The sequence below is a fragment of the Myxine glutinosa genome, chromosome 4, assembly GCF_964187855.1.
Source record: "Myxine glutinosa chromosome 4, kmMyxGlut1.1, whole genome shotgun sequence".
In the NCBI taxonomy this organism is placed as follows: Eukaryota; Metazoa; Chordata; class Myxini; order Myxiniformes; family Myxinidae; genus Myxine; species Myxine glutinosa.
Window position 1 is genome coordinate 180,163,782 of NC_136264.1, and position 16,920 is coordinate 180,180,701.

Consider the following 16,920-nt stretch of genomic DNA (forward strand, 5'->3'; position numbering starts at 1 on the left):
TTTACTCAATCAAATGTAGAGAGAGGTACAGTATGTTACCCATCGTTACATGAAAGGTGAAGCGACATTTACGCTGAGCCCCCTTTTTTAAAGGAAGAGAGAATCGCCTGTCGATGTCCTGTTGGAGTTAGACTGTATATATATTAAACAGCTATATCTGTGATTTGCTGGACAAATAATGGAGTACTGTGTCATCAGAGTGTCCAAAGATGTACTCCAAAGTGTTAACCGTTATCATCAATTATTTCTCGTCCATTTCCCCCAAGAGACCCATGTATATAATACCCCATTCTACCTAAATATTGATGTTGGATAGGGCACAGAGTTCTTCGTTCATATGCAGCACAAGGTTGTGGAGTAGCATCATTGGCCGAGGGTGCAGGCTTTGCCGCTGATGCAGCGCCCTCTGCTGGTGAGGGCAGGAATTTGTCATTTGTCCATGGTGCCGGCGATAGCTCACCTTCTATTCATGAAGGACACCTTAGGATCTCTAAAGTCCGCAAGTTAATGCTTGCAGATGGGACGACCGTTTAACGTACATCTGAGGGACGGCGCACACAATTATGAATCACCCTGACTGTGAAACACTGGAACCACCTTTAGAGGCCATTTTTCCCCACAGAGCAGGGGTTGGCCTTTTTTTGGGCACCGGGGTCTCATTTTTGAAACAATGTTTTATGGCCGGATGCCCTTCCTGCCACCAACCCTGTTAGTCCCCTCTTGCGACACACAGGGAATTACCAGTGAACTGGTGCTCAATTTGCCGACCTCGGAACGATGACAGGCTGAGTCAACCCCCCTGGTGTTAATTCAGCGATCGACTGGGATTCGAACCCAGGATCCTAGGATCCCAAGCCGGCACCCTAACCGCTAAGCACTGTGAAACATTAGGGATGACAGTTTATAGCTGGGTCGAGATTCAAACCCAGGCTAGACAGCTAAGTGAGTGTGTATACCTCCAGGTCATCCTGGAAACTCAGAGGCACACTAACAGTGTTGCTAATGTAAAGTACTGAGCAATTTTGAGCAGGTTTCCAGGAAGTGACGTCGACACTTGTCAAAGCATTCTGGCTAAAAGCAAGATGGTGGCAAACATCGTCACGCGTGTTGCGGCACGCTGGTGTATAATGGAGTTCCTTGAGAAGGAGAACATCAAGGCAGCTGAAATCCAGAGACTGACTGCACATTTTGATGATGTACGTCCTTCAGGTTCATCACTAATCTGGCAGAAAGTTGTGCGTTTAAATGGTGCAATGAGCCCAAAAATGGCCGTGAATTGCTGAGCGATCTTGAGCATCCTCACACACAACCAACTGTTGTCACTCAAGCAAACATTCAACAGCTGGGAGAATTACAGGATTTACTGCACGTGAAATTGCAGAAGAATTGGATGTCAGTGTTCGATGTGTAGGAACTCATTCATTGTCAATTGAGATTCGATAAGGTTCGTGCAAGTTCCGCAACATAGGATCTCTTGCTTGATCAAAAGGTGACGTATGTGGCCATTGCAAGGCAGCTCCCGGAACGCTACGAGAGCAAGGAGGATGATTTATTGAAGAAGAAGAAGAAAATAGGAGGAAGAAGACTACAATGGCATCTCATGGAAGGAATATTGTTCCCATGTCTAGGTTGGTGCACCTGCTCGTCATCTTTCTCTCCTTAACAGGATCCAGCAGTGTGCTGTCAATCAGGTAGGGAATGACTTGGCATCATCATTTGAACCTCTTTCTGTTCTGTGTTCTGGAGATACTTTAAGTCTCTTGTACAGATATTCTCATGGAAAGTGCACTGAAGATCACTCCTCCCTTTGTCACCCTGAGCGTACCTTCAGATATTCCACACGTTTTGCAACTTCTTCACCCCCTTATACTATACCGTATCTATCCCGAGGGGCGAGGGCCAACATTGTTTCATACTCCCAACTTCTCTCTTTCTCCCTCTGTCTTCTCTCTCTTTCTCTCCAACTCTCCTTGTGTAGCCACTACCTCGAGTGACCTTTGACCTTGTGAAGGTTTTGACCTTTGTAGCTTTCTAAGGGTACTTTACGACACGATAATGCACACCCTCACACAGCAAATGTTACCTCTACCACCGATACGGAGATGAGTTGGGAAGTTATGAATACTACCGATACAGAAGGAGACAGTGGGGGGGATACCGTGAGAAACAGGTGAAGTTTTCTCACCTGTACTTTGTGATTTTCATAGAATAAAATTCCACGTCAAACTTGAACTACCGCTGCAATTCAAAAGGTAAATGAACATGTTCATGGTTCACGATTGACTGCCCTCATTTTTACAATGACCAGCTTATACACATCTTACTATAATTCACCAAATGTCTGTCTGTCTGTCTGTCTGTTCCCAGGTACCACAAAAACGGCTGAACTGATCGCAACGAAATTTTGGGTGGGTAATCCTGGGACCCCCTAAAGTAAAGTAGGCTATATTGTTTTTCCAAAATTTTGCCAATTTTCAAATTTTTCCAATTTCCAATTTTCCAGTTTTTCCAAACATGATGGAATAATATTTATGGATATGAACAGTGATGTGACTTTTATTGAAATTCTACCAATACTGTTTAGATTTTGATGATTTGCGTGTGATATTATTTCCAATTTCCAATTGTGATTTCCAATTTTCCAATTTGAATTTTTTCAATTTTTTTTCAATTTTTCAATTTTCCAATTTTCCAATTTGAATTTTCCAATTTGAAATTGAGATTTCCAATTTTCCAAATTTCCAATTTCCAATTGTGATTTGCATGTGATATTATTTCCAATTTCCTATTTTCCAGTTTTTCCAAACATGATGGAATAATATTTACGGATATGAACAGTGATGTGACTTTTATTGAAATTCTACAAATACTGTTTAGATTTTGATGATTTGCGTGTGATATGATTTAACGGATGTTTATATAAATCGTTTAAAATAAAAAAAGCCTTCAATTTCTGATATTTTGCCTTTTAATTTGGGCCTCCCAATTGAAACCCCGCCCGCAGGGCAGGTACCGTTGCTAGTTGTTTCTTATACAATCACTTCCAGGATCAATACGGAGGACCTGAAGGTGTTGCCAAGAAATACCATCTCATGAAAATGCCATGTAGAGCGAAGTCCATGGTGCGCCATCGCAAATCCTCACACTTCCTACCGAAAGCAAAGTTGAAAAATGCCAAAATATTCCACCAGGTATGACTATATCAAATTTTTGAGTTAAAAAATGTTTTCATTATTTTGACCTAAGTTCTCACCCAATAGGGCATGAACCGAGGGAGTAATCCAAAAAATCGTTATATTGTTCATGCATCCCCTAATGTTGATTGTATATGAAGCTTCATCAAAATGTGCTCGTAATTGCATTTTTTTGGCTTTTGACCTTTTGACCTCGCCCCAGGGGACGTGGCCAAAAATAATACTGCTTTTGCACCTTCTTGCCACATGGTGATCTATTTGTTTGTTTGGGGAATTTCTGTGCAACCGTTTAGGAGGAGATAGCGTGACGGGCAGACGGACAGACGGACGGACAGACAGCGGAGCCGATTACAATATCTGCCTGTTTTTCTTCCTTTCAAAAAGCGGATAACAAGACAAGACGGATTATTATACGCTTGCTAATTCCGCAAACAAATGAGATAGGCGACCTGCACACGATGACCTTGTGTTCATGGAGAGGAGTATCATGGAATCTTTAGCAGCTTCAGGCAGATCGTCGCTAAATCGAAAATCAGCCCCAACATACTCTCACAAAGATGGTGGTTCCAGAAGATTGCGGCCTGCACCGTGGCGTGACGACTGTTAATAGGATTTTCACCCAGAAGTGACAGTACAAGCAGCTGCAAGGCCCTTATCACTGGCCTATCGAGTCTTAAACTCCTTTGAGTAACTGTGCTAAACATTTAACAGCACAAACGTAACCCTTAAGTGATTATCATTTGTTCTGAAACCTGAAATATCACTGCCATGGCATTGATTCCTCGACCTTTTAATTTCAAGCAAGTGCTGCGGAGACAATCTCTGAGGACCCCTTAGAAGGATTGTATTTTTAACATGATTGATTCACTCATGGATTGAGGGTTTGGGAGTATTGAAGCACCGACTAACAGGTTCACTGGACACTTCCTCCTCAGACATTTAGAACACCCGACTAACAGAACACTTCAATGATAGCTGTCGACATTGTGGTGGTTTCACCAGGTAGAGAATTTTGTCCAAGGATGTCCAAGCAATGCAGTCGATCTTGCTCTTCATTCAGGTTTTTGATTTATGATCCTTGTTTACCGACACCAAGTTACGCAAGCTCTACAATGACTCAGCAGGTGTGGAACGCTCATATGAATATCTATGAATGCATGAATAACACCATGACCTTGCTGTAAGATTTGTGCATCGAGTAGCCTTTCTTTAAGGATGATAAGGAAAAGTACTAATAATCAGGGTAATATTATGCTAGACTTGTACCAGAGCTCTTCAAGCGCTAACGACCTCTTTGGAGATGTACACCTGTCAAGCTTGGCGTGGGTGGTCCGACTCCGAGCCATGATCAAAGGACAAAACTGTTCCCTCGATGGGGTCTTATGTCTTTATATTATATTTTGTCTTATATATATTCCACTCAGTCAACTGTTACAGGATTTATAATCATACTAAAATACGCCATTTGTGTCTGTCCGTCTGTCTGTCTGATGAATTTTTGACCCCAATACATTCCGTCCTTACTTATCCAATCTCAACCAAACTTGACAGGATGACGAAGGGTTACATAATGAAGGTTGTAGCGCATTCATTTGACCCCCTCCCCAAGGGGGTTTTCTCCCCCCGAGCGAGTTTCCCTGCCATTGCCGTCAATGGCGTTGCATGTTGAGGTGTATATAAATGTTAAATTAGCTTTATCGTGGTGTATTTCCAAGGCGTACTCCCCAAAGTATTTTTCCTCCTTGAACAAACATCGAGTCAACGTTTATAAATAGCTTATCATGGCGTTTTTGTGGGAGCAACGGCCCAACGGCCTCTACCAGAAGTAAACATATTATGAACCACAAACACGTATGCTTTGCTTTTTAAACAGTCGCTAATGCTGTTTACAACACTAAATAACGAAATTTGGAGGAATCCCAACATCCGTGAAGTAGGTTTTACTTACAGAACTGAGCAAAGATTTACTGTACTCTTGTTACCCCATAAGTGTTGGGTTAATAATATGACCCTTCCTAGCGCTAACATGGCATTTTTCATGGAGGCATTTTGAAACTCGTTCCTGTTGTTTAACACGAAACTGAAAGGGAGGAAGCCCAGGTTGTGCTCATTTACCAAGCACCTAGCTAGCGCTTGCCAAGCCAGCCATTCCTTAACGGTTTTGAATGGAGTGCTTGCTCGAATGCTTAAACCACTTGGCGATCTCTCCACAAGAAACTTGGTAAATGAACACACACCCAATGTTCTTGAGACCCGACCATAGATCGACTATAATCTTTATACCCCAAAGAGGAATGACCCTTCCTGCCCCTCCCGTAGTTAACGGGTGTACTAGTATATATAATATGTGATACTCATCACTGAAATGTTGTTTTTTTTTGGTCACATAACCAACATGGCCACCATTTGTGGAGTGATGTGCACGCAAAGACGTTTAAGGAGAACCGCAATCATATCATAGCGCTCATCATGCAGGATAAATCCGAGCACGCCAACCCAGCAGGTTTGTACTGTAAATCTTCCACAGTTCTGACCGTGATTCAGGTTTTCCTCAATGAACACATTCCTCAATCAATAACTCAGTGATATAAACAATCTAGTGTCCCTGCTTTAGTGAAACTGTTAAACGTCCGGTTGAAACATGATTAATGTATTTTAATCTTTTAAATGAATTTTTTTCTGTTTGTTTTGATTTCCTACATTTCTTCAATAATATCTAAAGATTTCAATTTTTATTACCAGCATGTGTAATTTAATACAAAGTAAATATATTTATCCTGTATTATTGAAATAAAATGCATAATTTGGGCAGCATGATTAATGTATTTTAACTTTTTAAAATTCATTTATTTTGTTTTCTTTTGTTGATTTTCCAAATTTCTGTAATAATCTCGACAGATTTTAATTTTTATTAACAGCATGTGTAATTTAATACAACGTAAATATATTTATCCTGTATTGTTGAAATAAAATGCATAATTTGGGCAGCATGATTAATGTATTTTAACTTTCTAAATTCATTCATTTTGTTTTGTTTTGTTTATTTTCCGAATTTCTGTAATAATCTCGAAAGGTTTTAATTTTTATTAACAGCATGTGCCATTTGACACAAAGGAAATACATTTTTCCTGTATAACTGAAATAAGATGCATAATTTGAAATAATTTGATGAATTGATTGAATATTTATTTTTTGTCATGTTATATATTGTTGCGGAAATGAGGATTATGTTTTTTTATTGTGTTTTATTGTATAGTAAATGGTTGTGAATTATTGTTTAGTCTGAGCCCTCTTTGCTCCAGTGTGTATAAAGGTCAAAGGGCGTTCCGGTAGTTAATTCCATAAAGCATACATTGAAGGACACTATAATATCCCTGTTAAGTAGTTTATTTCCTTATTATGTGTATCAGGGTAAGGCCTTGTCTTCCATTAAAATGACACTCCATTGCACCAAGTGAAATAGATAAATTCCTTTCATTCCCCATTCCCACTCCCAAAACTTCCATTGCCAAGCCTCAATTTCCAGCTACATCCCCTCCAAGTCTCCATTGCCAACTGCACTGGGCAGTTTGCCAGTTTGTTATAGCTGCGGGTTGTTTTCGCTCCAAAACCACCATTGAACATGTGCTCGGGTCGGAGAAGAAAGGCGTGCCCGCCCGTCGTCATCAAGGGCGGAGCCAGAGGGTCGCACGACCAACCAGGGCCGAGGTGAGCACACCAATGGGCGTGTCCTGAAGGCCGGCGGCTTAATCGCCGGAGGCGCTATAAAGGCACGCGCGCAAGAAGTTGAAAAGAGCTGAGTTGTGTGGTTTTGGTCAGAGCGGGGGTTGGTCGTCAGTGGTGGTCAGTGGTTGCGTTGAGTTGTCGGTGGTGAGGAGTGATTGGACTAAGCAGGAGAGAAAGAGTCCTGGAGGTAGTGAGAGAGGGAGAGAGAACCCGTCACGCCAGACCCCCCACCAGCAGCGTTGGCTTGGCTCCACCAAGCAGCTCCGACCCGTTACCCCGCGCACACGACAGGATCGGTGGCATCGGCGGCCGTCGAGGTCCAGCCCGACGTCCCGTGCGGGATCAAGCTCCAGCCAGCTCCGGATCTTCCTCTCCCTCCAGCCATCCACCTCCCGCCAGTCCTGTCTTTCCATCCTTTTGGTGTACGTGAGTTTGTTCTGTTTGTTTTGGCCCTGGGTAATTAATTAAGACTGCAGAGATAAGCTAGTAATTTTCACTGTGTTCTCCTGGTCCATCCCTCTGTCTATATTATTTTCTTATCTTTCCTTCTCCTTGGTTATTTTGAGCCTGTAAATAGTAAATAAATTTAGTAGTAATTGCCAACCTTTTCGTCTCCTCCTTCTTCTTCACATCCGTGTCGCTTTTGTCTTTTCCCTCATTGAATAGCTGTGGCGCGATCTGGTCAACGTTCAGGGAATCGGGTTTAGTCGGGGAAAAACTGTTCGGCCGCGGTGCCTCCGCTCGGCAAACAACATCTTATCCGCGGACCATAACAATATTATACTATTTTTAAGTCAGTGTAGGCTATTTAATACAAATATTTAGATATTTTGAATGTAATTATTGACATTCATATATTGACTGAAGCATTTCAACCTTTTAAATGAATTTCTACTGTTTTGATTGATGCACCAATGAAAATAGGTAATTGATTCCTTTTTTCTGTCTGTATAATGTATTTGTTACTATGTGCAATTATTGTCCCCCGTCGCACAGCGGAGCGAAAGGGGGACGATGGTTTTCCCCTCCGTCCGTCCGTCTGTGCGTGCGTGCGTGCATGCATGCGTAAGCGAAGGACCGCATTCGAATTTGGTGTGTGGGTGCAACGCACGTCATAATCCAAGATGGCCGCCACCATATATGTCTGATGCCATGTATGTCTGAACCTTGTGAGATGAATATCTTGAAAAATAAGCGAAGTACCAACTTCTAATTTGGTGTGTGGGTGTATCTCAGCATAAGGAAGAACGCTATTAAAAATTGGGTCGCCACGTCAAAATCCAAGATGGCCGCCGCCATGTATGTCTGAACCTTGTGAGATGAATATCTTGAAAAATAAGCGAAGTACCAACTTCTAATCTGGTTTGTGGGTGTATCTCAGCATAAGGAAGAACGTTATTAAAATTGGGTCGCCACGTCATAATCCAAGATGGCCGCCACCATATATGTCTGATGCCATGTATGTCTGAACTTTGTGAGATGAATATCTTGAAAAATAAGCGAAGTACCAACTACTAATTTGGTGTGTAGGTGTATCTCGGCATAAGGAAGAACGCTATTGAAAATTGGGTCGCCACGTCAAAATCCAAGATGGCCGCCACCATATATATATCTGAACCTTTTGAGCGAAATATCTCGAAAAATAAGCGAAGTACCAACTTCTAATCTGGTGTGTGGCTGTGTCTAGGCACAAGGAAGAACGCTGTTTAAAATTGGGTCGCCACGTCAAAATCCAAGATGGCCGCCGCCATGTATGTCTGAACCTTGTGAGATGAATATCTTGAAAAATAAGCGAAGTACCAACTTCTAATTTGGTGTGTGGGTGTATTTCGGCATAAGGAAGAAAGCTATTGAAAATTGTGTCGCCACGTCAAAATCCAAGATGGCCGCCACCATATATATGTCTGAACCTTGTGAGCGAAATATATCATAGCATGTTTTCTGCGTCTTCCACTTTGTCAACTCACATCACTTCACCGACGGGGGACCGAGGCGTAACGCTTGTTTCTATTGTAAACTTGACATTATTAGTCCTTGGACGACAGTCATTTACATTTTTTCCTTTTTTTTTCTTTTTCTTTTATTCTAATAAAACCGAATTGATTGATTGATTGATTGATTGAGTGATGCCTGGAGATGAGAAACACCGACAACATCGTGCCCAATATGGCCCAGGTTCTCACCTGTGCTGTGTAGCTCGCAGCCTGCTTTGGAGGATCGTTCTTGCTGTCTCCTGCGACATTGCCCCGGCGTATGTCCTTCACGGACACGTTCTTTATATTGAATCCAACATTGTCTCCAGGAAATGCTTCAAGCAAAGCTTCATGGTGCATTTCCACCGACTTCACTTCTGTCGTGATGTTCACTGGAGCAAAGGTCACGATCACCCCAGGTTTCAGGATGCCCGTTTCCACACGGCCCACAGGAACGGTGCCAATGCCTGGTGACAAAAATGGAAAAGGACGACAGTGTAGTTCTTCAACATCACTAAAGCTTCCAATAAGCATTTCAAGCACACGATGCAAGCATATGAAGCTCACTGTGAAGATAACAAATATGACTGGTAAGTAAATTCCAAAAACCATACAAGGAATACAAACTATTGTGATCACATGACGCATCAGGTGACTGCGTAATAAGTGAGCTACCATACTTTAGAACGCCACTTGGTAGAGCACATATCTCCACCAAGATGAACAGTTTACATGTTGTATTCCACTGATAGGACAGATCTGGATTCGGACCTGAACCAAACTCTAAGCAGCCTGTTCTTGTCACCTAACGACCTCGTTCACCTAGTTTGTCATAATCCATCCACAACTTTTTGAAATATAATACTTTATATCATTTTTGGCCCAATGTCTCAATGGTGAAGATTCACCTAAAAAAAATTTTTTATCTGATTTGGACCGCATTCAGATTTTCACCAATATCGAATCAACTCTTCCTTGTCACACACCCAACCTGTCCACCAAATTTCGTCCGAATCAATCCACAACTTTTTGAAATATAATACTTTATATCATTTTTGGCCCAATATCTCAATGGTGAAGATTCACCTAAAAATATATATATATTATCTGATTTGGACCGTATTCAGATGTTCACCAATATCGAATCAATTCGTCCTTGTCACACACCCATCCGGTCCACCAAATTTCGTCCGAATCCATCCACAGGTTTTTAGATATCTTGCTATATAATCGGTTTGGCCCAATCACTTAATGGTGAAGAATCACTTCAAAAATTATCTGATCCGGATCCAAATTAGAATCTTCACCAAAATTGAATCAACTCTTCCTTGTCACACACCCAACCTGTCCACCAAATTTCATCCGAATCCGTCTACAACGTTTTCAGATAACTTGTTCACAGGCAAACAGACAAACAAACAGACAGGGGTGAAAATATAACCTCCATTCACCTGCATTTATTTACTGTTTACCATTTAGTCAGGTTCACTATGTTTTTTCGTTCAAAATTTTGGTAGATTAGCAAAACTATACATTTTTGGAATATTCAGAGCATGAGGAATCCAAAAATTAATGTTTACATTTGCGTAGACACCTTTGCGAAAATGACACTCAGGACAGTGATGAAGATCTGTAAAAGCATATTCCTGAACGGTATAGACCTCGTAGATCCTGTGTATAGGACTTATAGTTCAATCTGATACTACCTATAACTTCCTAGAACAACCTATAACTTCAAAGGACTTGCAATATCATGTATTATGTAATACTGAAGCGCGGTGCTACGCGCGCTTGCTTGTACAACAAGAAGGAAGTGGGCAACGCGGTGAGTTTAAGAGTCTTTATTAAACGAGCTCAACTGTAGCACTGGCGCGCTCCGGGCTGCGCGCCCGGTGTATATCCCGCGGCCACGCCTACCCCTCGGGCGTGGCCGCCGCCCACTTGGTGCGTGGAATGATGCCCTCACGCCAGTGAGCTTTCGTGTCCACCACACGCGCCCCCCCAAGAATTCCCGCGCACCTGGAGGGCCAGTTTGCGGGGCAAACGGATGACCCGGCCGAAGCGCCCTTTGGCGACCGGCGGCGTCCGGGGTGCAGGGATGCCAGCTGGGATGCTTCCGGCTGCACCCGGGATGGGTGCAGGACCGGGGGGCGGCGGGCCGGCGGGCCTGGGAGGTGCCGGGGGTCCGCCCGCAGGGGGGCGGCCCCGACGCGGGGGCCGAGCCACCGGCGGTGGGTGGTCCACGTCGAGGTGGGCCGGTTTGAGGCGATCCACCGAGACGCGGTCGGGAGTACCGCCGATGTCCAAGGTGAAGTGTTTCACCCCGGTCTCCAGCACGCGGAAAGGCCCGTCGTATGGGGGCCGCAGTGGTGTCCGGTGGGCGTCGTGCCGGACGAAGACATACTCCGCGGTGCGAAGCTCCGGGGCGATGTGCGTAGGCAACCTGGAACGCCTGAGCCGCATTCTTCAAACCGAAGGGCATCCGAAGAAATTCGAACAGTCCGAACGGCGTGATGACCGCCGTCTTCAGGATGTCTTCCGGCCTGACGGGGACCTGATGGTAGCCGCGTATGAGGTCCACCTTCGAAAAGAAGGATATGCCCGCCAACCGGGCGGAGAAGTCCTGGATGTGGGGGACGGGGTAGCGGTCGGGGGTGGTGGCGTCGTTGAGGTGCCGGTAGTCCCCGCACGGTCGCCATCCCCCGCCGGGCTTTGGCACGATGTGGAGCGGCGACACCCAAGGACTCTCGGAGCGCCGCACGATGCCGAGCCGCTCCAGCGTAGCGAACTCCACTTTAGCTACCGCGAGCTTCGTCGGCTCGAGGCGGCGTGCCCGGGCGTAGACCGGTGGCCCGGCAGTGGGGATGTGGTGTTCCACCCCGTGCTTGACGGCCCCTGCCGAGAAGGTGGGCCGCGTAAGGGCCGGGAAGCTGGCGAGGAGGCGGGTGAAGTCGTCCGCTGCCGGAAGCGTACAAACTAACCTCGCCGGGACCGAACCGCTCAGCAAGCCGCTTGGCGAGCCGCTCAACGAGCTGCTCAGCGCGCAAGCCAGCAAGCTGAACGTTTCAGACTGGACGAGACGTCTGTTCTTCACATCGACCAACAACCCATGTGCACAGAGGAAGTCCGCACCGAGCAGTGCCATGGGGACACTTGTGGTGACGAACGTCCACTCGAAGCGTTGCCTTCCGAACCGCAGGGAGAGGCAGTGCTTCCCGAATGTGCGTATGGGTGTTCCGTTCGCAGCAAGCAACGCGGGGCCCCGGCCCGCAGTGTGCTTGTCGGATGTAGAGGCAGGGAACACGCTCACCTGTGCCCCCGTATCGCATAGGAAGCGGCGCCCGGACAAGGTGTCCGTTATAAAAAGAAGCCTGCCGGAATGGCCGACGCTCAGGGCCGCTACCGAGCGCCGGCTTTGTAGTTTCCCGACTTGCCGAAGGAGCACGGCGGGCAACAAGTCCTCGACTTGTGGCCAAACCTGGCGTGGAAATGGCACCAGGTTTGCGGCGAAGGCGGAGGCCGCGGTTTTTGCGGTGGTGGTGGGCGTGGCGTGGCGGTGGCCACGCGGCGTGCGTCAGCCTCGGGATCCCCGAGGTGTGGTGCATCAGCATCAGGGTCAGCCTCGGGATGCGCAGCGGCCGCGCAAAAACTTGCCTGCGCGTCCAAAGCCGCGAAGAACCTGTCGGCCTCGGCAGCGAGCGCTCGTGGTTCCGTCGTCACAGAACCGGCCAACGCGAGGCGGACTCGTGCAGGCAGCTGGCGTCGAAATAACGCCCGGAATAGAGCGTTCGGGGTTTCGTCGCCCATCAATGACAGCATATGGTCCATGCAGACCGACGGTCACATGTCACCGAGCTCGGGGAGGTCCAGGAGGCGGTCAGCCCACGCGTCCACCGTGAGGCCGAACGTGGCGAGGAGGAGACGCTTGATCGCCTCGTACCTGCCGTCGGCCGGTGGGTTCCTCAGGACCGACAGGACGCGGGCGGCCTAGCCGGGCCCGAGGGAAGCGACCACGTGGCAGTACCTGGTCTCGTCCACCGTGATGCCTCGAAGTCGGAACTGGGCTTCTGCCTGCAGGAACCAGACTTCGGCTTGCGTCTCCCAGAACTCGGGGAGTTTCATTTGGACCGCGTTGGTTGCCATTGCTGTGGCGGGTTCGGGTGGTCAGCGACGGCTGACCAGAACGTCGGAGTCACCAATGAAGCGCGGTGCTATGCGCGCTTGCTTGTACAACAAGAAGGAAGCGGACAACGCGGTGAGTTTAAGAGTCTTTATTAAACGAGCTCAACTGTAGCACTGGCGCGCTCTGGGCTGCATGCCCGGTGTATATCCCGCGGCCATGCCTACCCCTCGGGCGTGGCCGCCGCCCACTTGGTGCGTGGAATGATGCCCTCAAGCCAGTGAGCTTTCGTGTCCGCCACAATACAGTTATATCACAAATATAAAGACAATGGTTTCCAATGACCTTTGTTTGTTGCTTTTCTATAATCCTGAGCACTATTTTGAGGCCTTTATTGGATTCCTTGACCCAGAAAACATAGGATTAGCATATTTAATTAAGTCTCTAGGTTGACTAGAAGCCGAGATCGCGCAAAATATGTATTTTATGGCGGCCATTTTCAAAATCCAAAATGGCGGCCATACAGGTGTCTGTGCAAATGCCACATTGATTTTCAGATTCTCCATGCTCTGAAGATTCCAAAAATGTACAGGTTTGCTAATCCCAAAATTTTGAAAGAAATTATATTTGTTAACATAGTGAACCTGACTAATGATGAATATTAAGAAAAGGTTGTAATGACGAAAGATGCAATAAATATATCTAAAAAAATTAATTCCACCACTTATAATATAGAATGGCAACATTAAAAAAACGCACGACTAAAAATCCAACGCCTAAACGTACACGTCGTCTACTTCATCTCATAATGAGACAAGAGCCAGTTTCCTGCTTTAAAGAAGGTTCGATTGTTAGAAAGAAAGTAGAACATGAAGCACAGGAAGAATGTACAAAACTTTTGAGCATGAGAAGCCACCGTACCAAGTACACCACATCATGCAGCACAAGCACTGCCAAAAAAGATTTCTTCATAAGAAAATATTTTCTTTCAAATAAGAAAATTGTGGCTTGAAATTTTTTTCTCGTGGTTTACTTGTTGCAATAAAACATTTTTATTTCAATGAAATATTGTCTTACTAAAAAAAAAAATTATCGTGGTTTTCTTGTTGCAATAAAACTTTCTTTATTTCAATGAAATATTCTCTTACTTTAAAAAAAAAAATTTGGGCAGGTTGTTGAAGTTAGACAATAAAGTCCTTTGAGAAGTCAGTGGAGCCTCATGTTGTGAGCACTTTCCGCATATCAAGAAGGAGCGGTTTCGTGCACAGTGTTTTTTCCCACCTCCAATTTTGTAAACATCCTGCAAGGGAAGGCGGAGAGCTTTTTCTGTGGGACGCTTCGGTTGAAGGATGACATCCATTGCATCTAGGAGTGACATTCCCGATGCGTTCCCTTCCTTACGCTCGACCTTCCAGCCCTTGAACCAGGTCATCTGCACAGGTACAAAACCGAGCCCAAAATAAGAAACATAAAAATGGCAAAAATCAATTATTACTCAGACAAACTTTACTGTGCTCTGAGCCCTATATGAGTGAAACAACTGTCCTTCCATTCCATCATGGACGACGATGCACACTTCAGTCATGTGTGACGATACATATCATCCACAGGGCGGTTTTCTGCCCATTTATCACTGGACCAAACCCCATGAATCATTTATCCATTTTCACTATAAATCAATAACAAGTGTATCTTCTTTTGTTTGATTTGATTTTACTGTATTAGTAATCCCACTGATTTTACTCATTGCATGATTACTGTATTAGTTGTTGGAAACCCAGATCTATGGGTTCACCAACTGCCTCATTATAACTTTACATTTCAACAACGATCCAAGGCTCATTTGGAGCTTGTGCGCGCGTGCACACGCGCACACACACGCGCACACACACGCGCACACACACGCGCACACACATGCACACGACGATCATATTAGTGGTTTTCTTTTTATTGAATTATAATCTTTAATTTTTTTTTTTTTTTTTTTTTTATCAATTCACGAATTTTATTTTGTTTTTTTATTATCTTTTTAGTATAATTTTATTTTATTTCTTAATTATAATCATATTTTACATTCCAGGGAACATCAAGAGATAATGGACAAATCAATACAGCAATTGGGTTTTGAACCTGGATCACAGCATCATGAGCCATGTGTTCATATTGGAATTCTAAACGGGCAAATCCAGGCCCTTTTCTGGTCTACAACTGCTGTGATGGCCCCTTGAATATTTAATCTGGTCGTGAGAGTTGGTAGGACTTACTTTCGCCATACCCACTGATTTTACTATTCGCACGTCTTGTTATGTCCGTTTCAGAGCAAAGCTGAGAAAACTTAAGAAAAGTTGGCTTATTTAGATTTCCAAAAGTCAGGAACTTTGTTCAAGGGTTTTAGAACTTTTTCAGACTTGCATGACACCAGAATAATATCGACATAGAATCACAAGATGAAGAAAAATGGCTAAACAACAAAACCTTGTTAATACGATATGAAAAAAAAGATATAAATTAACAAATCAAAAACAATTTGTCAAAAAGTTTGGAAGGTCAACTTTCTTAGATCAACTTTGGAAATAATTTCTGGGAAGACAAATCCCCATTCGTATTTAGGGTCTTTGGAATAAATGAGCAAACCAGTCAAAATCTCTCATGGACCCACAGGCCGAACGAGATCAATGAGATAAGGTGAAAAGCAGCTGTTCAAAATTGAAAAATCCAACAAGTGCAACAGTGATGTTGTATCAATTGTGACAGCAAAACGACTTCACCATCTGCAACAGACATCATCGTTGCGCTTTGTAGATTTTGAAATAAACTTGATTTTTCTGCAGTAAAAGCTCCATACTTTTTGATTAAGCGGCTTATTAATTTTATCCTTCGAGGTACGTGGATCATATGCGCAGCTCAAATCATAATGCGCACCGAAATGTGCACGTCACATTCATTTCCCTCCATAATGAATATAAAGAAGCACAACTCAACAACTGACGTACACTGGGGCTGCCCTCCAGCATGTTGTCTCCATGCCACCCAGAAATGGGCACAAAGGGGACAGAGTTTGGGTTGAAGCCGATTTTCTTGATGTATGCTCCAACTTCCTTCACGATTTCTTCGAAACGCTTCTGGCTGTATGGCGGCTCGGTGGAATCCATCTTGTTGACTCCGACAATCATTTGCTTGACCCCCAGAGTATAGGCCAGGAGCGCATGCTCGCGCGTTTGTCCGTTCTTTGAAATGCCAGCTTCGAACTCGCCGGTGCCAGCTGCCACGATGAGTACAGCGCAGTCAGCCTGGGAGGAAAAAGAAATAGAGGGTTAGAGTTTTTACAGCATGGGTTATAGCTAGGGTGAGCAGGGCACTTCGTTAGTCTGGGCCTGTATCAAAGTGGAATTGCCATCACTGCATCCCTTGCCATCCTAACAGCCAGAAATCCATATAGTAGTGGGGCCACCATCTGATAGCTACAAATGGTAATAAGAACTAATTATACAAGCAGGTAAACATGCAGCTAGCCAATCACTTCTCTAAGATACGCCAATCACAGAATAAACTAGCCAATCACAACATCCAATAACCACACAGTTAGCCAGTCACATCAATGGATTGATAACCACACAACTAGCTTATCGTATTAACAGATAGCCATAATACTATTGAACCACACAGTCAAATAACTACGTCTGCAGCCAATCACATGATCAGACAGCCAAAAAACTGGGCAATCACAAATCATATCGCTATGTGTGTAGCCAATCACATGATCAAACAAGGAAATCATACAATCATGTAGCTATGTGTGTAGCCAATCACATGATCAAACTAGGAAATCACACAATCATGTAGCTATGTGTGTAGCCAATCACAAAATCAAACTAGGAAATCACACAATCATGTAGCTATGTGTGTA

At 44.6% G+C, this 16,920-nt stretch overlaps 1 protein-coding gene across 1 annotated transcript in view; it reads right to left on the reverse strand.

The window, feature by feature from the left end:
• The window catches only part of LOC137425524 (elongation factor 1-alpha 2), a 78,664-nt gene that overhangs the window by 21,876 nt on the left and 39,868 nt on the right, over window positions 1-16,920 (reverse strand). Inside the window, exons 4-6 of the mRNA XM_068114044.2 lie at window positions 16,007-16,303; window positions 14,295-14,445; window positions 9,104-9,360 (exon numbers count right to left, since the gene is read on the reverse strand). Of these exons, the coding sequence (XP_067970145.1) occupies window positions 9,104-9,360; window positions 14,295-14,445; window positions 16,007-16,303 (705 nt within the window). The remainder of the gene's footprint in view (window positions 1-9,103; window positions 9,361-14,294; window positions 14,446-16,006; window positions 16,304-16,920) is intronic.